Here is a 21,615-nt window from a genome sequence, read left to right as displayed (position 1 = left end):
CATTTCAAATCCAAAACATTCACAGTTTAATACAAATAGTCTGTCACTGCTGTGTCATCTGTTTTAATCACAGACAAGAAACAACAGATGGCCTCCACCATTAAATGAACCAACAGAAGATTCATAGTTCACTGAACACTTTAAATGTTGAGATGCTTTCAGACACAGATCATGAATATCAAACTCACCTGTCCAGGATGGTGTATTCACTCTCAGATTTAAAGAGAGCGATTAGTCTGGCCTCCATCATGATGTAGATCTTCTCTGAGCTGTTATCTGAATAAGACAGAGTCAGCAGAGAAACTCAAGTAAATCATTTCATATTTAAAGATAAGAGGAATCATAGTCTTAAATAGTCTTGCAAATGCAAATGTGTATTATCTACACATCCATTTATTCATCTACCTATAAGCAAACGGTGAAGAACATCATCATCAGAAATCAAAGCTAAACAAGATGTTTAACAAATCAAATCATTTGTACCCATGTCTGTAACACTGTTGACCCAAGACAAATGTTAAAGTGGAAACGGTGGACGAATGCAAACCAGTAGCAAAGCATCTTAACACAGGCAAACTATTTTATTATTTAATACTATTGCATATGCACTGCAGTTTTGTGTCTGTATCTCTCATACGTGATTCATTCTGATAAATACAGAAGCTGATGTTGTGAAATTCATCCACATAAACTGCCAAACCTAATATTTATTTCAACGACGTGTTAATCCTGTAGAAACGAATTTCAACTCTAGCTGTCAATCATAAATAAATCTGTGACTCGGATCAACATGAATCAGAGTAAAACTGAGAAATAACCTTTTTTAATAGCAGACCATAAAACTCTGAATACTTAAGCGAGATGCAGGAGACAGAACGCAGGAGCATCAATAAAAGATGGCACTTCCCCCAAAGGCATGCTGGGAAACGATAGAGAAGAAATGTGGAGGTACTGATGCTGCATTGGTATTCTGTGCGTCTCTCTCATGCAGCAGAACGCGGCGGTGCTGACGCCAGTGGTTTCACAGCGCCCCCTGTCAACCGCTGCAGGACACTGCGTCCTCAGGACAAACTGGGTCAAAGGATCTTTAGAGGAGATCTAATGCAATGCATGTGTAAAAAAAGACCACAAGGAGCTATTTATACAGGCTATGCTCTTTTTGTGACCTGATTCGAAAAATCTTCTGCACTAAAAAAGAGAGATGCAGGACCGCTTATGCACCCAATGACCCCTTTACATTTAACAGCATTGACAGTATAAAATACTGCAGTCATTGTGTACCAGCTACTGTTCTCACACTGACTAAAGAGAAATAACTGCTGTGACTTTAATATTAACTTTTTTATACTTGAATAGTTAATGGTTCTTCACTATCCGCTCATAATAGTTACCCAACGGCAGCATAAAACAAAAGCATTCACAGGTACTGTAACGCAACATTATAACAACCACTCATTCAAATGAGAAACATAATAAAAATAATTTTATAAACTACAGGTTTTGATTATAGTATCATTACTATTTTAGCGGTGAGCAATATTTCCAACTATTTGTGTATTGATTCTCACCAAAAAAAATGTGTTTTTATTCATTTAAAACAAGGTCTGATATGTTTAAAGGTATTAATTGGTAAACCTTTTACTAACAATTAAACAAAAATTTGAAGATTTCTTTAAAAAAGGGCCTTGAAAAAACAAAATCTCTTTACCGTAACCATTTGAAACTGTCAATACCATAGTAAGTTTTGCTAAAATAAAGAAATACCATGATGCCTTAAAGGGGTGGTCCAATGATATTTCATGCATTCTGACTTATTAACACAGTTATAGAGTTGTTTCCTCATGCTAAACGTAGGCAAAGTGTCAAAAAAGCAGGTGGGCATGTTACAGAGTATTTCTGTGCCGAATGCACTTCGCCAGGGTTCGTACAAGTTTCGAAAAGTTTTTTTCGATTACGGGTCCAGCTGACGTTTCGAGGTTTTCTATACGTATCACTTCTTTATATGGGCACTTCCCCCGGAAAACCCCGCCCACCCGTCAATCAGCGGGAGACGGTAGAACTTACAAACATTCACATCACGCGACACAGCTTTGTTTAATTTCAAAAGTCAACAATGGCACGAATGAAGAAGTGTGTTTTTGGATGTAAGGAGAAGACATCCAGCCTTATGAAAACAATGGATATAGTTTATTATCCGGGGTAGCAGCGGAGTTTTGCGTGTGTGTTTGATGCAGTGAATTTTCCCAACCGGGTCATGGATTGCATGCGGAAAGTTAGACTTCTGTCTTATGTTGGAAATAGGCGCGTGCATATTATATAAATGACACGAACATGTAGTGAATCATAAGTTAAACAGTGTTGTATAAAGTGTTGCATGTTGTACTCGCTCCTCCCGCGGTAATAACTCCTCCTTCTTCATTTTTTCGTACGTTATCAGAAAGATTCTGTAAAGCTAATCTTTCTTTTATAAATCTGATTAAACTAAAGACTCTTCTGAGATATAAAGGATGTAATACTACTCTATAGGTACTCCAGATTAACATCAGAAATGCAGAAACAGCGTGTGTTATGTGAGCTTTAAGCTAGTTTTTATTAATGAAACATATTTTCATGGACACTTCTTTCTTTCACAATTTCTTTATTTAATTATACATTAATATTATGTAAATGTTATTTTATTTCAGAATATCTAGTAGAACATCCAATATTTTTTCAGAATATGTTAATTACAACATATAATGCACTCAGACGTAGCGGGATGCGTTATGATAATGAGATTTTCAGCAGGAAAAGCAATAAAACAAAAATAATTTATTCCTGTTAGAATTATTCCTTGTGCAAGGTAGAGAACACAATCATGTTTGTAATGATTCTTGTATGTGTTGTATAATTAAACTCTTACTGCTATGATGTTTCAGTGGATTCATTAGAATGACGCTTAAATATTCCTCAAAACTTTGATTGTTAATTAATACAGCATGAAATTCATATTTTCATGAAACATGTCTTAACTGTCGAAGAGAAGACAAATGGTACTGGGAAATTTTTCTCAGTCAATCGCCTCAGTAATCGTTCCTGTAAATTAGTACCGGAAACTAAGCGATCCGAAAGCAGCTATTAGTACCAAAGAATACATATCAGTACATTAAAGGTACATGATGGTACTAAATGTATCAATATCTGGGCCTAAATGCTACATGTGACCGGCCGCAGGCAGTTTTTTTTTTTTACAATTTTCTCAGACAGTGCAGACCTTTTAAGTTTTTTTTTTCTAAGAATCCTGAATTTAACTTAGAGTATCTTGGTTAAAAAGCTTTAACTGGGAAAATGTTTTCCATACAAATGTAACAGCCCAGTAGCACTCTTTGCATGCTTGTTTTATAAAATAACAATATAAATCTTAAAACTAATTCAATAAATAACCAACAGATCTCTACCTTTAACCTTGATGTAGATTAAGTCAGGGTTGACACAGAGAGCCAGGTTACTGGGCAGGGTCCATGGTGTGGTGGTCCATGCGATAAAACTCACTGACTCATCCTCCAACAGAGGGAAGTTTACAATCACGGACGGGTCCTGCACATCCTGTCCAACAATTTAAATGAAAATTTTAGAAATCTGCGATTAGAGATCACACTGGACTGCATTTGTGGAAAACCAAGGAATGTTTACTGAGCACAAACAAGATTTTATTGAAATATACGTGGGCATGAAAGGACAGTTATTTAAGCTGTAAACACACTGACCTTGTAGTTTTGATTGGCCTCAAAGTTGGAGAGCGGTGTGTTGCAGGCGGTAGAGAAGGGCATAACCTTTACCCCTCTGTACACCAAACCTTTATCATACAGTTGCTTAAAAACCCACCTGAAACAACAACCACACTCATCATCAACTCCTCTACTGACTGTGAAATACGGAAAGACTACAACAGATCTAATGAAAATATCACCCATTCATTTTACAACAAGGTTGTATTTGATCAAATTAGTTAAAGCCATTGCTTACAAGAACTAACAGTTAACAATACTTCTTAGTTCATGTTCATTTTATCATCTACTAATACGTTTTTTTAAAATCAAAAGTTAACACTGTTAACATTAGTTAATGCACAATGAATTCATATGAACAACTGTTTTAGCAATAACAAACAATGCTAATGCTAGAGCAGCGCAATATTAAAGGAAATCCAATATGGGATAACTGGCAAAATAATGCAATACACAATGCGGTATGATAATACAAATGATATTAAAACTGCAAATTGTATAACAAACATAAATCTTTGTCTCGGCAGTCTCTCTGCTATCTGCATCAACCTAAACTTTGACTATGCATAACTTTGTAAGTATTAAAAATATGCATGTTTGCGATATTTTGATATATCTTGCAGCCTTAACTAATGCCATAATAAATGCTAAAACACTACATCACTCATTGTAATTCATGTTAGCTGATGCATTTACTAATGTTAACAAATACAACCTTATTGTAAAGTTTTGCTAACAAAACTTATTCTTACTTCTAACACATTTTGTTATGATTCTACTTCATGTTTTTTTAATAAATGTTATCAAATTAATTCAAATTTTTTGTCATGACATATTGTTCAGTTGTTAGTCAATTTTACTGACCAAAATGTCATCACTTACCTTAAAAAAATATTTTAATTTTACAATAATGTGCATAAATGATTGTAACTATATAAAAGCTCAAAATAAAAATATATGATATACATAAATGCTGCATATAACACGAAAACTTTTGGCCTAAAGAAATAGTCAATTTTCTTAAAAGAAAAATCCAGATAATTTACTCACCACTATGTCATCCAAAATGTTGATGTCTTTCTTTGTTCAGTCGAGAAGAAATTATGTTTTTGAGGAAAACATTGCAGGATTTTTCTCATTTTAATGGACTTTGATGGACACCAACACTTAACACTTTCAAAGGACTCTAAACAATCCCAAAGAGGCATAAGGGCCTTATCTAGCGAAACGATTGTCATTTTTGACAAGAAAAAAAATGCACTTTTAAACCACAATTTGTCGTCTAGATCCGGTCCAGCGCGACCTAACGTAAATGCGTAGTGACGTAGAGAGGTCACGTGCTACATATATAAAACGCACATTTGCGGACCGTTTTAAACAATAAACTGACACAAAGACATTAATTAGTATCAGTTGACATACAAAAACGTCGGAACGGTCCTCTTTCAACACACTTGTAAACACTGGGGCAGAGTTTCGCGTTCGTCTTCTGTGACCTCTTGACGTCATCACGTATTGCGTGAGGTCACGCTGACGCTTTCAGGACCGGAGGAATATGAGAAGTTGTGGTTTAAAAGTGCATATTTTTTATTTTTCTTGTCAAAAATGACAATCATTTCGCTAGATAAGACCCTTATGCCTCATTTGGGATCGTTTATAGTCCTTTGATACTCCGTTGAAAAAAACTGTTACGTGTTGAGTTAAGTATTAAATGTTGGTGTCCATTAAAATAAGAAAAATCCTGGAATGTTTTCCTCAAAAAACAAAATTTCTTCTGGACTGAACAAAGAAAGACATCAACATTTTGGATGACATGGTGGCGAGTAAATTATCTGAAAGTTTCTTTTAAGAAAATGGACTATTCCTTTAAGGTTTTTCAATCAGCAGAAACAGCACTATGATGAGTTAATGAAGCATTTACTTCTGTTAGTTATGTAGACAGTTTTCTGCCACTATAGGAATTCAATTCAATACCAGTATATAATAATGAAAGTCAAGAATAACTTTGAGAATAACTGATGTTTCATAGCAATTTCAGCTAATATAATGTGAATATAAAACAGGACTGTGACAGATCTTACCACACTGTCTCCATAAACCATGGGTACAGAGTCTTATAGTCATTTCTGAAGTCAATCCAGCGACCCATTCTCCTCACGGACGTCTTGTGTGTGCAAACAAACAGAAAAATATATAAATTAATATAACAAATGTCACACAGTGTACAACATCATTTTTACTATCTGTCATCCTGTCTGGAGATTGAAAAGATGTGGTCACTATGAACTATTGTTTTATGGAAAAAAAGACCTGCATCAAAATTTTCATTTTGGCTTTCTCAATAACATCACAAGGATTTGGAACGACATCTTGCACAAGATAAAGGTGTTAAGAGAGGTCAGGAAGATCCTTAAATCCTTACACACAGGGTTTCACTTGAATTCTGATGAAACTGTAAGTTTACTGAGAGCATACACACACACACACACACACACACACACACACACACACACACACAGTCTCCTATCACCATTGTGCCCTTGAGCAAAACACAGATGCCCGTCCTGCTGCAGGCAAACACTGTCACTATAATACTTTACTGAGATTTACTTTGAATATCAAGTGACATCCAACGTGACTCAGTGATTGGTCTACAGGGATCGGAACAAATGTGCCTGGAAAAAAGTAGCAGTAACAGATGTTGCAGTCAGGATCCCAACAAAACATTCAAAACTTAACCAATATTTCGGGACCAAATTTTGGAAATACAATTGATCCTATCAGTTACTTTAACATTAACAATCCAAACCGTTTGCAGAAAACGTGAGTGCTGCTTGCCCTTGCAAAACTTGCTGTCACTATGCATCGGAAACCTTTCAAAAAAATTCAAATCAGCACATTCAAATAACACAGCTATGAAATAAGATAAAAATACTTGAAATCAAGTCATTTAGAAAGCACCATTTAATCGCAGTATTTCTCGTCTGTCATTACTGAAATTCAAAGACATAAAGATCATAATTCACACGTACCTCCCATTCATCTGCGTATCTCATGACGATACCCCTGCACTTCTTGTTATATTCCTCGATTCCCATTTTAGCAACATCTTCAGGTCCTTTTATGTTCAGTGTTTTATCAATCTCATACTCCTGAAAAAGATGAAGAATTATATAATATGTACATGTTATGCTGTTGGCAGAGGATCTTGGCATTTTTATCCACAATGGCTTGCAGTGTATCCAAGGTATATCATTTATCCGTATATATGTTCCCTTGTAGGCATAGGCCAGTATGAGATTTTGACCACATGATGATAACCTTAAGGAAAAAATACCAGGGTTTCCAACACTAACTAACAGGTTGGAGTTTTTTTTCAACTGGCCACAATACAGTTTACTTTTAAGCAACATACATGACGTATGCCAGAACATTGCAAACATATAAAGAAGATCACAAAGTGCTTATTATTACATTCAAAATAGATACAAATAGATCAAATCAAAGGAAGAATAAAAAATAAACAACATCATCAGGATATTTTACTATAAATCCATAAAAGAAAAGGTTTCAAACTATATTTTGTAATATATGAAGAGTTTGGTTCCAAAACGCGATAAACGCCATTTTTGAAAAAAATGAGTTACTGCCAAAATCAGTATTATATCAGGTCAGTAGTTAAAAGTAAATAATTAATTTTACGCAAAATCCAATACCCGCCGTGATATTCTGTCATCTTTTCTCCCTTTTTTCCCAAAATGCGACAAACGCCACTCCTCCTTTTTTACAGAATGCAATAAATCCATTTCTGATATTACAGCGGACCATTCACGCAATGTAAACAAACATGGCGGCGCGCTGAGTACACGGAGTCCTAGTTTTCCTCATCTACTTTGTACTTCGTGATCAACAAACCAAACAAAATAATACTTTAATAGCATTGCCAAACCTGTGATGGTTTTCTGTGATGGGAAAGAAACGTAAGCCATCAACATCTAATAATTTCCGCGAGAGGCACTCGGTTGCTTGTTCTCCAGACAGCATCAAGCTTCTCATGCTAAAACATTGTGTTCTTACAAAGTAAGTGTTTTGGTTAATGCCATTAATGTTTATTTTTTAATCATTGTATACCACTAGTCAACTAAATAAATATAAAATGGTAAAGATGAATGCACATTTATACATTGATTTAATAGATTTATAGCATTTTGAAATAAAAAACTGTCATGGATTTATTGCATTTTGTGGAAAAAAGAATTAGTTTTTATAATAAATCTTTGAAAATCAAGTTATGGATTTGAATTTTTTATGTTTTTATAACCTAAAGATGCTATGTGAAAGTTTGTAACAGAAAATAGTGGTTTTCATCTTGTCACTTTCTTGGTATAGAAAACACGTTTTTACCGAAATTTGTCAAAATGGATTTATTGCGTTTTGGAACCAAACTCTTCATATATTAAATGTGGATCAATAGTGAAAGGGGAAAAAAAAAAAACAACATAGACAGGGAAGAAGGGGCATGTGTATGGGTCGGCCTGGGGATGGATTTTGGGGCCCTGGGCCCCGCAGCACCTCACCTGGATAGCTCGTTGTAACATGACAGTGGTGGGGATCTAACCTATGCCATAGCCATGAGGGGGGTCAGAGGCAGTTTTATAACACCTTATTATTAATATCTGTATTAATATTATCATTAATATATCATTATTAATATCCTTATCAAATATTATCATTATTACTATTATTAATATTATTATTACTATTATCATATATTATAACTACTATTATCATTACTACTATTGGATGTATCAATATTACTATTATTTTGATTATTTATTTATTTATTTTTTAAATATTATTATTGTTATTATCTCTACTATTATTTATAATCCTCTTCCTGATCCTCCCTCTAAGTCCAGATGAAATTTGTATATTTATTAATTAATTTGTTTATTATTTCTATAACTACTATCTGCCATTTCATATTAATAGATTTTTCATTATTATTAATATTGATACTATTATTATTATTATTATTATTATTGCTATTATCAATTTCCTTATCCATTTTGTTTATTTATTTATTTATTTACTCCTAATTATGTCTGTTATACTTCTGCTCCTTTATTCAACAATTTCAACTGTCATATCTATTATAGTTACGCACACACACACACACACACACACACACACACACACACACACACACACACACACACACACTCTTACTGTTTTGTTGGTCTTTGTACTTGTATTTTTTTTTTCTTTCATCTGTAAATATTTTATTTTTTCTGTTTGCAAAAAAAAAAAAAAAAAAAAAAAAAAAAAAAAAAAATGTGGATCAATAGGCTTTATGACCAGCTGCACTACTTCCTGAACTTCAGCCAGCTCCTTGTTTCCTGTCTGCAATTATTGGACAAACTGAATAATCCGGGTGTGTCTGATTATTGTATTTGTGACTACTGAGGTCAGGCACCTGGATTAATCAGTTTATCCAATAATGGAAGACAGGAAACAAGGAGCTGGCTGAAGTTCAGGAAGTTCAGCAGCTGGGCATAAAGACACAGCTCATATCTTGGAAATGGTATAACAGAAAATTGTTATGGTTTTGAAACATTGACTTAATATTCCTAGAAAATAGTATCTGTCCCATGCCTATTCCCTTGGATTTGAACCCATGACCATTCTGTTGCAAGCACTGAATTTTAAGGAACATCAATGAGAGGACATACAAAATGAAAACAAACCATCTAGGATGATCAAATCTCACAGAGGAAAAATCATCTGGGCACCTTAAGCCCGGGATACACTGCACGATAATTGGCTGTCCCAGACGAACGATTGCCATCGTGAAACAATCGTCGGTGGTCCTATGTCGTACAATGAGAGAGGTTCAAAGACGGCCGTTTTCCCGGTCTTGCGTCCAAAGATAGCCTACGATAGTTTTCTGACAGTGTCAGAAATTCGGCATGATCACCGCACAGTGTGTTTGATGAGCGCATGCTGGTGACGTTGCGCAACGTGTGAAGCTTCCATGTCATCATCGTACAATCTACATGCCTCTCTAAAACAATAATGATTGTTTTAAAGAGTTGGGTTTTTTGACTGTCGAAAAAAGAGTGATATTTTTAAAATTGGGTATGTTGCATAAAATCTTAAACAATATGGTTCCAAATATTTAGTGAATTATTATAATATGGTGAGAACCCAACATCTATACAATACTAGGAGCAGGGATTTTAACATATATCCTTGTGGATTTAAACGTTTAGCAGGGAAAAACTTGTTTTTATATACTAGTGCTATGGCATGGAATAAATTGTCTACATCCATAAAGAACATAACAGAGCTGAAGCATTTCAAAAGGGTATTGAAAAAATGGTTGATGGAAGATAATGTATGACAGGTGTGTTAATGTTTGCAGTGTTATTGTTTATGATGTAAAATGGAATTAGGAGCAAAGTTTGTAGTCTCTGTTATCTGCGGGGTTTTGCATTATTTGTGCTTGTAGCCTGTATGCTTTGATTTACAGCGAGGACCACAATGGAAACAAGCCATAGGCTTTTTTGTGTCTATTTCCTCTGCAGTTTTTTTTAAATGTATGGGATAATTGTTATTTTATACATTTTTATGAAATTCTGTCAAATAAATTTCAATTCAATTCTCATACCCGAGTTTAAACGATCCATGTCGCACAGTGTGATAAGGTAATGATCTTATAAGAGGACAAAAATCGTGCAGTGTATTGCGGGCTTTACACAAATAGTTTTCATGAAAGTGAAAAGTGAAAGTAACAAGCTTGTCAAGTATGCAACACATACTCGAAATGTGATCTCTGCATTTAACCCATCCCAGTGAGTAGTGAACACACGCACTGAAGTCATGAACACACACACACCTGGAGCATTGGGCAGCTATTGTATCATAGCAGCGCCCGGGGAAGTGCGTGAGTGACTTCTAAGTACATGCATAAAAGTCTTAGGCCACCATGTCACTCTTAGGTTTGTTATTTTTGCAATGATCACATATAAGTATTTCTCTTTGTTCTCTTTATTAGAGAAAATAATTGACAGAATAATTGAGTTTCAATTTCAACAAACCATCATGAATGCAATCAGTGTTTGCATTTTATCAGCTAATTTGCCTTTTAAAGGACACAACCAAAAACAACCTATTTTTGCTCATACCTACAAAGTGGCAAATGTAACATTTTATAATGAATTATCTGTGGGTAATTTTGAGCTAAAACTTCGCATGCGCACTCTGGGGACACCAAAGACTTATTTTACATTTTAATAATAGGTCCCCTTTAACAAAGAGAGAGAACGATTAATATGGATGGTCAATAAAACTTTGGTAAAACAACAAAGCTGGCTTAAGACTTTAGCACAGTACTGTAAACGAAATTCGATTTCTAAAATAGACCAAAAACTTTGAAGCAGTCATGGCCTAATGGTTAGAGAGCCGGGCTTGTAACCTGAGAGTTGCCGGTTCGACTCTCATGAGATGCCCTTAAGCAAGGCACCTGTCCCACCCATTGCTCCCTCAGCCCTACAGTGAAAGATTGCTTCAGGTTTGTGTGTGTTTACTACTCACTGGATGGTTAAATACAGAGGTCACATTCAAAGTATGGGTTTCCATATGGTCACTTTCACTTTAAATGACTTTTCTACAGTTTTTAAAGCTCTACCTTCAGAAGCACTAAACATTTTCAATATCTAACAAAAAGAGGGAAATGGGGGAAAATACTGTAAGAAGTCAAAGGGTAACACACAAAGCAAAACAGTTCAGTAATATTAGTTCATTGCATCTGTCAAAAAATAAAAAAATAGACAAAAATGTGACAGATTCTCATACTCCACAGGCAGCCCATGACAATCCCAACCAAACCTCCTGTCCACATGAAAGCCGCTCTGGTGGGCAAACCTCGTCACAACGTCCTTGATGGTTCCTGCCAGGATGTGACCATAGTGAGGGAGACCTGTGGCAAAGGGCGGCCCATCATAGAACGTGTACCTGAAGAAACAATCATAAGACATGATCTGTCTCTCAACATCTCAACATTACCAACATTCTGCATGAAAGAAAGAGTCAATCGCTGGGACATGAAACAGCATTCTGACACATCTAAAGACTAAATTTATAAGAAATAAAAACATTAATAAATTAATGAAGTCACAGCTATGAAAATCATGTTGCACATCCAAATTATATTTCAATAATGAAAACGCGAATGATTGATTCTGTACTTTCATTTAAAAATAAACTACCACAGTTGTTTGTGATAACCAAATTAGGATTTCTAAAAAAAAAAAAAACTGAATAAAACAGAAAGTGAAAGAGTGCCCTATGCGATCTTCATATATCAGATGTCAGATCTTCATTAGATAGTCACCTTGGCCTGGTTTTGGATTGTCTGAGACACTCCTGGAAACAATCTTTCTCCTCCCAGAACTTCAGGATTCGCTCCTCTTCAGTGGGAAAGTTGATGCTTTCCTGTACTGCTTCCACCATTTTGACTACAGATGAAAAGATCATATATCAGTGTTACTATAATGATTTCCAGAGCTATTCTGTACCTTCAGTTATTTTCTAATACTGTAAACACATACTGCATCTGAGAGCAGGTCACTAAAGTAAAAATACACTTAAAATGGGATATCATCAAAATAAATAAATAAAAATAAATAAATACAACCATTTAAATTGCACAATTTACTGAATTATGGTGAAGATAATGGGTGTTCATTCATATACATCATTAAATCAATATTACCTTTTGGCATTATGAGAAACATAACTAATGTATAAAATAAGTAATCCTGTTCAGATAAAAACTTTAAATTACTGGTTGACAAGATAAATATCAGACCAAAACAGACCAGTCTAACTGGTCCTTTTAACCAGCTTTATCCCTACAAGAAATTTGAACGCTTTTGTACTTTTCTATGCACTTTAACTGCAATGAACTTAAATGTTTTTATGCACTTGTGTTATTATTGTAACTTATGTGTCTTTACAGAATGAATGCAATGACCTCTTTCATCTCTAACATTTAACGGTACAGTTTCCGTGCTGTTTATTTACTGCTTTCTATATGAATTTCATGATGGCAATTATCGGTGATAATATCTGTAAGTATAAACTATAACAAATAATGAGTAAAGTGACAACTGAACACTCACATGCGGATCCTTACCGGTGAGGAGAGGAAGAGAGAAAATGATGCAACTCAGCGAAACATTAAGCGTCATATAATATTTTCATAATAAAAGTCTCGTCATTACATTCAATAAGAGTATGTTGTAATGCTATGTAATGTTTTAACGGAAGATAAGCTAAATATATTTTAAATGAGCACGACTCACGTGCCTATTAAAACCTTTAAACAATTTGGTTTGCTATTTTAAAAAAAAACTCATTATATATAATAGAAAATAGGCCATAATACATTTTTCTCTTTTGTCATTACACCATTTACATTTTTGTTTAGTTTTGACATTGTTTAAAAATGTGAATGATTTTTGTGTGTATAAAATGTGTCTGTTTCATATGTTAGGATATATAACGTTTCTTGTTACATCCAAGTGAGCTCATCGTGCTTTTCATCATATAATCTTTCTGTTCCTGTAATTGTTGGCCCTTTTGTTTGATATTTTCAAATAACAAAATTTGTCCACATATCTGCAAATTATTTGCTTAAGAACAGAACTGTTTCCCTGAATGATTTGTAACTTTTCAAAGGTTAAACAAGTTACTAATTTAGTTTAGATAACTTGGTTAAATTAAAGGGGGTATATCATGAAAATCTGACTTTTCCATGCTTAAAGGGATAGTTCATCCCCACAATGAAAATTCTGTCATATTTTACTCATCCTCATGTTGTTACAAACCTGTATAAATTTCTTTGTTCTGATGAACAAGAATGAAGATTTTTTTGAGAAACCGTTTGTGGACCCTATTCACTTCCATATATGAGTATAAAAGAATACTATGAAAGTAAATGGGGTCCACGAACAGTTTGGTTACAAACATTTCTCAAAATATCTTCATTCTTGTTTATCAGAACAAAGAAATTTATCCAGCTATCCTGTGCTATAAGTGGGTCCCCAGTGCTTCTATCAACCTAGAAAAGGTGAAAAAATAACAACCCAGTAACTTAGTTTTGGTAAACTATTCTCTGCAAGCATGTGAAAAAGTAGGTCATTGAAATTAATCTCCCCTTGTGATGTCAGAAGGCACTATCCAACCACAGCACTGCCATTTGGTGCAGAGAGAAAGAGAGAGAGCAAATAACTGACGCCACAACTGAGTTTCAGTAAATCACCATTATGGCGATCAGCGTTTGCATTTCATCAGCTCATTTGCATTTTAAAGGACACACCCAAAAAGAGAAAGTTTTTGCTCACACCTACAAAGTGGCAATTATAACATGTTAAATATAATATCTGTGGGAAATTTTGAGTTAGAACTTCACGTACGAACTCTGGGGACACCAAAGACTTAGTTTACATCTTAAAAATATCTCATAATATGACCCGTTTAATGAAGTATATTTTAATAGAAAATTATACATGTACGTTTTTTTAATGTGGAAGACCACCTGTAATGGTAATGTGCGGGAACCCACCCCAAAAATGTGCAACATATAATTGTGATACTATTGAAGTGTAGTATTTTTTTTTATCTTTGCAAGTTCTCATTTCACCTGCTCGTCTCCTAAAATGTGTTATATATGCTCTCTTTTCAACGTTTTCAAAAATCAGTGTTACCTCATCCTGTTCTCTGTTTTCATTAAACTTGAAGAAACCAAAAAAGTAAAGAATGAAAAAACTTGGGTCTTCAGTCCTTTATTGATGAATCAAAGCATTGCAAAGCATTAATGAAATGAAAATATTTGTATAAAATGAAAAGTTGATTATACTAAATAATTGTAATTACATAACAATCTTCCCCACATTTCAACAGGTAGAACGGATCACTGTTTAACTGAAGAGTAATGATGTTTCTTATAATCGCAAACACTGCAGTGAGATCCATCTATTTATACAGTTGATCAAGGCAGTGCCACTGGGAGTGTTGGAGGTCCAGCATATCTCAGGCTCCTGGCAGGGAAGGACCATGACAGATGTCTAATCCATTACAGTACTGTGCGATTAAAGGGATAGTTCACCCAAAAATGAAAATTGAGTCATCATTTACCCATGTTTCCTGTATGAGTTTGGTCCACAAGAAAAAACAAACTGATCAAATGTGCTTCTTTATACAGATGAAGCATCAACCAAATGTTCCTATAAAGCATAAGCATTCCAATGCATTCATTTCAGTTTTGTGCTCATTTTGTGGTTTGTTATAAGTTTTAATGTGGTGGTTTCCCAGACAGGTCCCAGCTTTGTCTCAAGGTGCACATGAGTAGTTTTTATGAGATATAAAACACTTAAATATCCTAATATGTCTCATTCTGGTCCGGAAAACTGACCCAATATTACATAAACTTCAAACAAAACCATTTAAATGACTGGACCTTAATTATAATATTTAAAAATATTGCTGCTTTAATGAAGCCATGTGGTGCAAAGGAACTACTGTAGTATATAAAACTTCATGTAACATCATACAAGTTTTGCTAAACTTTGCTGTATTTACTGCATTCTCATGCATTTAATTAAATGTTTCATCAAATTTTTTTGCTTTGGTTTAGATTGCTGGATCTTGCAACACACTCGACTGTTTGAGTTAACTCGGTAAATAAGTTAAATCAGGTGTTTTAAATAGGAAGACATCCTGCGTGGGAGGGGTGCCACTTAGAACTGGTTTAGGAATCACTGCACTGTAGGAGAGGTCTTCAACCTTTTCAGGCCAAGAACCCCTTTAATGCACAGAGAGGAGAAAGGACCCACACAACATGTATCAAATTACATTAAAAAACAGTATTTGTGTACACAGATAAACACAGTTTACATGGTAATAAATTTAAATGCACTTAAGATTTTAAAAGGATCCTTCATTTTTAGTTTTTCTATACTTTTAAATTGGAACCTTAATTTCTTTCAGAAGACTATTATTGCATTTTTGATTGATGCACAACTTAAAAAGATTTAAACTAAATATTTGATACATTGTTGAAGACCCATGCACTAGATTAGAGTATATAAAAGGCTTGCTTGGACCGATCTAGCTGAACACCAAACAGTATTTCCTTTGATTGTGTGATAACAAACACTTTAGCAGGAATTTATATTAAAGATCACTTATTTAACCCCAGGTTTATGGTATATCTAACCTTCCCTCACCATGGTCTCCAATTACCAATGAATGAACCAGAGAGACAAAGAAGAGATTTCATTAACAAAGCATGGCTTTATTTTGATGGTATAAAGTCCTTTATCAGAACATCTGTACACCGTTAACTCTTCAGAGGTCTTTCATCTATTTGGGGGCCTCTTTCTGTGCGACACCCTTCATCCCCTTCTTGTTGTGTTTCTTAGCAAAACGCATGTTCCTCAGAAACTTAGGGTCCACCTGTTAATAAAAAACAAAAACATCAATACATATAAAAAGTTCTTGTAACAAATGCACAGTGACACTTAGGGTACATTTGAAAAATATATCCGGATTTATAACAAACATTTTGCTACACAAAAAACCTATGGGGAATCTGACATAGGACTACTAACATTTTGTATAGAAAACGCCACATTTTAATGTTAAATAGACACATTCGACAGGATCGATTTAATAATTAATACCTTAAACTTGCCGCGTCATTGAATTCACACATGCGCGTGAGGTGGAAGGATATTAAAATGACGAACATGGCGGTCAGTAACGTTAAGCAAGCGGTTGTTTTGAAAACTCCAGAAACGCTCAAAGCTGCGATCTGGCACCATTTCGGGTTCAGAAGCAATGCAGAGAACGAGCTTGACAAAAGCAAAGCAATTTGCAAAGCCTGCCAAATGGAGGTGAAGTATTGTGGAAATACTACTAATCTCAGGAATCACATGCGACATCATCAAGACATCATATCCAAGCCCGCCACCGAACCGCAACAGATGACACTGAAACAAACGATTGTGGGCTTCATTTGCAAAGATATGACCCCGTATTCTGTTGTTGAGAACGTGGGATTCAGGCGGCTAAGGTAATGGAACCAAATTATGTCATTGTGCAACAGCTGGACAAAAAACGCTTTTTTCAAAAACACTTATCTAAGTCTCGAACATCGGATCGAATAATGATAATCGATTGAAGATCTTGAGAATCAGAATTGATTCTTGAAATTTGAATCAAAACCCAGCCCTACTGCATACATGATCAACCTTTATTAACACAAAGATAACATTGGTCAACGTAGGGCTGCACGATAAATTGAATGTCATGCGCATCTCGTCAGTAAAGTCGGTTCCTTAATTAGTAGTAAATCGCCATCACCTGCTTTCAGATGGCGCAGCATTTACTAAACCAGTGCTTCTCAACTCCATTCCTGGAGACCAACTGCTCTGCACATTTTGTCTCTCTCTCATCTGACAGACTCAGTTCAGTTCATATGGATCTCTACTAATGAGTTAATGACTTGAATCAGTTGTGTTAAATAAGGGAGACATACAAAATGTGCAGAGGAGTGGGTCTCCAGAAGTAACGCCGAGAACCACTGTACTAAACAAAGCCGTAGTTCACTGACAATCAAGGCAATTTCACATTATCGCGAACGTAACACCTGTGTATGTAAACTGCAACTTGGAGATTTGTCAGGTTTCTCACAGGCAGTGACTGCACGTCATCAACTATTAGTCACCTTAGGATTTCAAAAATCGAAAGCTATGCTGTTGCATCTCATCTTACGTCTGCATAACCTGCAAGTGTAACTCAAGTTTTCAATTTTACAGTTTCTCCATTATCTGTATCGATTTGACAGCAAACTTACATTTATTAGGTTACGCATAGCTTTGCATAGTGTCTGCAAAATTCTAACAACGCGTCCATTCCACACGAACTGCGAGCACTGTCCTCACACAGATTTTCATCAACACCAGTAAAAACAAAGATAGGTCACAGCTAATCTGCTCATAACATACACAAAAACTGCTTCTTTGGTGGGTTTACTGGCCAAGCACCTGGCTGTTCTTTGGTTGTTGCAGTGCTACTAAGGATGCACCGAATGCTCGGCAACCGAAAATAGCAAGAACAAATTTTCGGTGTTTGGCTGAATCAATTTTACCAAACAATGAAGTCTGTGATCAAATAGTAACAAGTGCAGAGTGAGAGATGCAAATGCAGAAAACATGTGGGTAAGAGCACTTTAAAGGCGCTCCAAGCGAATCTGTGTGACGTCACTTTTTGTTGCTGTTTGAACTGTTTTCAAACAAACGGAGCATAGCTAACTCCTGCTCCCCCTCCCTTCCGTGCTTTCATGAACGCGCCCAACCCCCACCCCCAAATCCTTTTTGTCGTTTATTGGCTGGAACACTTTTCTGGTTTCTGTTTGTAGGTTTGGCCACTTTGTTTTAATTGCAGTTTGTGGAGCCTAGGCTGTCTACAGAGATCGCGTTTTTACAGTTTGATCAGCGGACAGGCAGCAAGTAGATAGTGAGGAGATGTTTGCTGTATGTAACAAAAAAAATTTATGATCTAAAACGCGTGAATTCGCTTAGAGCGCCTTTAAAGTGTCCGAGAAAAACGCGAAAACATAAATCACTACAAGTTTCATTTATCATTTAAAATCAAGACATCGTGAACACCATGCAGCGCATGAGAAAGACACTGAGCGGTGATCCAAGGTATCTGCTGAATGCACAAGCACAATTATCTGTGAAAAATTCCTTGTTGCACTTAAACTTAATTCACAATACATTGAGTGCGTTTACATGCACAGTCTTACTCCGATTATGCTTAATAAACTGATAACATGTGGGGTCATGTAAACACGTAAAACGGTTTTCCTTTTTTTGGGGAAAGCCCATAAACGGCGTAAGCAAAAACCGATCGGCACAGGTAGTGTTTCGCGTGGCATGTAAGCACCTTAACCGGCTTTCTCACGGTTTTGTCCATGTGGGCATGTCTCCGTGTATGAAAGATAAACGTCACACGTGGAAGCGCAAAGTAACGCATAAGTCTTCACTTGACTAAAGCAGTTGGCAAAGAAACTGTTAAAATAGAAGCTCATGTTATATTTACAGGTTCTGCAGACACGAGAAGAGATACAACAGTACAGCTTAAGACAGATATGCCATTGGCTTTTTGAACGACTATTGTGTACTATAGGTGGTGACGTCACTGCCTGCGAGAAAACTGATAATTCACTGATAAGCCCATGTAAACGCAGTTGTCTGCATAGCTGGCTTACTGATTTGCATGTAAACAGTTTTCTATAATAATCAGATATTTGATAGTTATCCACTTATTCTGTGCATGTTAACGTACTCATTTATACTTTGACTTGTGATGAGTTGCAATAAATTATAAAAATAAAGATGAATTAGCTCAAGTTATTTAAACTTTTTATAATTTATAGCAATTCCTCACAAGTCAAGACAGTTTAAATTACAATTACAAATTGATTAAACTTAAGAGCAAAAAGGTTTTTACAGTGTATCGGATTTGGGATGCTTTTGGAGTATGAGCTTTCCCTGATTTTACATGTTTATATGAGCTTACACATTATCAGTTTATTAAGCATAATCAAAGTAAGATTGTGCAAATAAATGCACTTAAAAATCCAGCAAATCTCTCAAATTCAAACTACTGACCACATCATCACCTTTTTTCCTGATTCATTACAGACTTAAATATCAGCAGTAAAGAATCTATCCATCATGTCATTATATTATACAGTAAGCAAGAGTTTGTGTTTACAAGACATCAGGGTTTGATGAACACCTTGACTGAGTCATTATTCATATGTTGACTGTTTTAAAAAATAATATTACTGATTATATAAAAAGGTTTAAATTAGAAACAACAATGCACATAATGTTAAAGATGCTCTGACACTTACCCCCTTCAGAGACTCATAACGCTGAGATCTGGGCTTCTTGATGCCATTTCTGTGCCATTTACGGGCTGCACAACATATAAACAAAAGTAAAAATTAACATGAACCCGAATGATCACGTGCATTCAAGTAAACAGGATAGATTGGCTTACACTGGTTGTGTGTGGTGTGGTTCTTTGACTTGGCCATTTCTGATCACTCTCTGTTAAGAGAAAAAAGAATAATGTTTAGAATAAACAGACAACTAACAGTTTTCTACACAGTATCAGCCGGACCATGCAGTATTTAATCGCCTAACGTCACTACACCCATCATAGCTGAGTTGATGCATTCAGTGATTATACCGCGAGCAACGGTCTGTTCATTTATATTACAACATCAACACTAATATGCGCTTGGGCATTTGAAGAAAATTTTAAGTATGCTTAAATGTGTACTTAATCAAAATTAAACGTGTTTATAAACAGACCAATTCGCTCAAACGAGAGCGCGCCGCGAACAGCTAATCCAGAGGCTAGTAAACTACAAACTATTTATGGCATATCAAACCACTCATCGGCCTTAATATTATACAGATGATGCTTTAAAAGTGATGCTAAACGCGTTACGGAATATATGATTTAATGATCATCAGCATATCTGCAGGATTGTTTGAGATTATATTATTATACAGAGATAAACTTAATACCTGCCACACGAAGTGCACGACAACCGGAAGAGAAAGAAAGTGCAAAGCATTGTGGGAGATAAGAGTCACAGCCCGGATGTGAAGCAAAACGTTTTTTCAAAATGTAAAAATAATAATTTATTATTACAACACGCTAATTCGCTAAACTATAAATAAACCGTTTAATAGGAACGATGGACTGTAAATATTTTTTATTTAATAAGATATAAACGGCGTTCAGGCTCAAAAGATTAATTAATCATTTTTACGTAAACCGATTTATTACGCTTAATCAAAACAATTATGCTTAACATAACGTTTTTGTTTACCTGCGTGCACAATATAGCGTGACATTAAATTAAGTGAATTTTGAAATTTTTACACTTTTTAAAGGAAAACCCATATTCATTGCTTCATTTAAAGGGACAGTTCACTCAAAAATGAAACTTTTGTTATCATTTAAAGTTACTTACTCACTTTCATGTTGTTATAAACCTGTATTAATTTGGGGTCAAACTGTTCATACCATCCTGGCTTTATAATTTAATCTAACAGGGCTGAAAAATGATGACTTACCTGAAATGAAGTGAGCACTACAAACACAAGCCTCTTTGATATTTGCACTGTCCCAGTCTGCACATTAATTGCTTGCAGACGCAGATGTTGTATTTTTTGTTTTTGAGATTCTGCATGAATCGCGAAAACTTAACGGAAGACCTGGTGCGATTTTCACAGCCCACGACGTAAGTAGGCATTTTTAACGATACCGAATAATACGCAACTCAATCTGCTGTAATGACTTTTCTGACCCCGACATGCGCAGTGGGAACCGCCTGTGACGTGAACCATGAAGGGGTCTATAGTGACAATAATAACTGTAGCAACTAGTATATTGTGTTATGATAATGAAATGATCAAACAAGTAATTTAAAGTTACTTTTTATCAGTTATCATTAAAAGGGACATATCATAAGAATCTGACTTTTTTCCATGTTTAAGTGCTATTATTGGGTCCCCAGTGCTTCTATCAACCTAGATACAATGTGAAAAAGATCAACCCAGTAACTTAGTTTTGGTAAACGATTCTCTGCTAGCATGTGAAAAAGTAGGTAATTGAAAATTGGCTCCCCTTGTGATGTCAGAAGGGAATAATACCACATCTTTATCTGCACTATCCAACCATGTCACTG

The 21,615-nt window shown here is 35.3% G+C and overlaps 2 protein-coding genes across 2 annotated transcripts in view; both read right to left on the bottom strand.

The window, feature by feature from the left end:
• Nucleotides 1-13,042, bottom strand: part of iars1 (isoleucyl-tRNA synthetase 1) — an 88,818-nt gene extending 75,776 nt beyond the window's left edge. The window contains exons 1-8 of the mRNA XM_073875746.1: nt 12,953-13,042; nt 12,163-12,286; nt 11,628-11,783; nt 6,800-6,920; nt 5,849-5,931; nt 3,747-3,864; nt 3,438-3,585; nt 189-276 (exon numbers count right to left, since the gene is read on the bottom strand). Coding sequence (XP_073731847.1) covers nt 189-276; nt 3,438-3,585; nt 3,747-3,864; nt 5,849-5,931; nt 6,800-6,920; nt 11,628-11,783; nt 12,163-12,281 — 833 coding nt within the window. The 5' untranslated portion in view covers nt 12,282-12,286; nt 12,953-13,042. The remainder of the gene's footprint in view (nt 1-188; nt 277-3,437; nt 3,586-3,746; nt 3,865-5,848; nt 5,932-6,799; nt 6,921-11,627; nt 11,784-12,162; nt 12,287-12,952) is intronic.
• A 3,065-nt stretch (nt 13,043-16,107) lies between these two features.
• rpl29 (ribosomal protein L29) lies at nt 16,108-20,524 on the bottom strand. The gene is made up of 4 exons (XM_055184676.2): nt 20,447-20,524; nt 19,911-19,960; nt 19,762-19,826; nt 16,108-16,289 (listed from the first exon to the last, which is right to left on the bottom strand). Exons 2-4 carry the CDS (start codon nt 19,945-19,947, stop codon nt 16,197-16,199), a joined length of 195 nt encoding a protein of 64 aa, XP_055040651.1. The 5' UTR covers nt 19,948-19,960; nt 20,447-20,524; the 3' UTR covers nt 16,108-16,196.
• Nucleotides 20,525-21,615: the final 1,091 nt, after the last annotated feature.

This window comes from Misgurnus anguillicaudatus, chromosome 14 (genome assembly GCF_027580225.2).
Source record: "Misgurnus anguillicaudatus chromosome 14, ASM2758022v2, whole genome shotgun sequence".
NCBI classification, from domain to species: domain Eukaryota; kingdom Metazoa; phylum Chordata; class Actinopteri; order Cypriniformes; family Cobitidae; genus Misgurnus; species Misgurnus anguillicaudatus.
This window is presented reverse-complemented; position numbering and strand designations above follow the sequence as displayed.

Bases quoted from the DNA above. Each gene is read 5' to 3' on its own strand.
- rpl29 (XM_055184676.2), bottom strand. From the start codon at position 19,947: ATGGCCAAGTCAAAGAACCACACCACACACAACCAGT. The intron at 19,827-19,910 runs GTAAGCCAATCT...TATGTTGTGCAG, and splicing joins CCACACCACACACAACCAGT to CCCGTAAATGGCACAGAAAT. The intron at 16,290-19,761 runs GTAAGTGTCAGA...TTTTATTAACAG, and splicing joins GTTATGAGTCTCTGAAGGGG to GTGGACCCTAAGTTTCTGAG.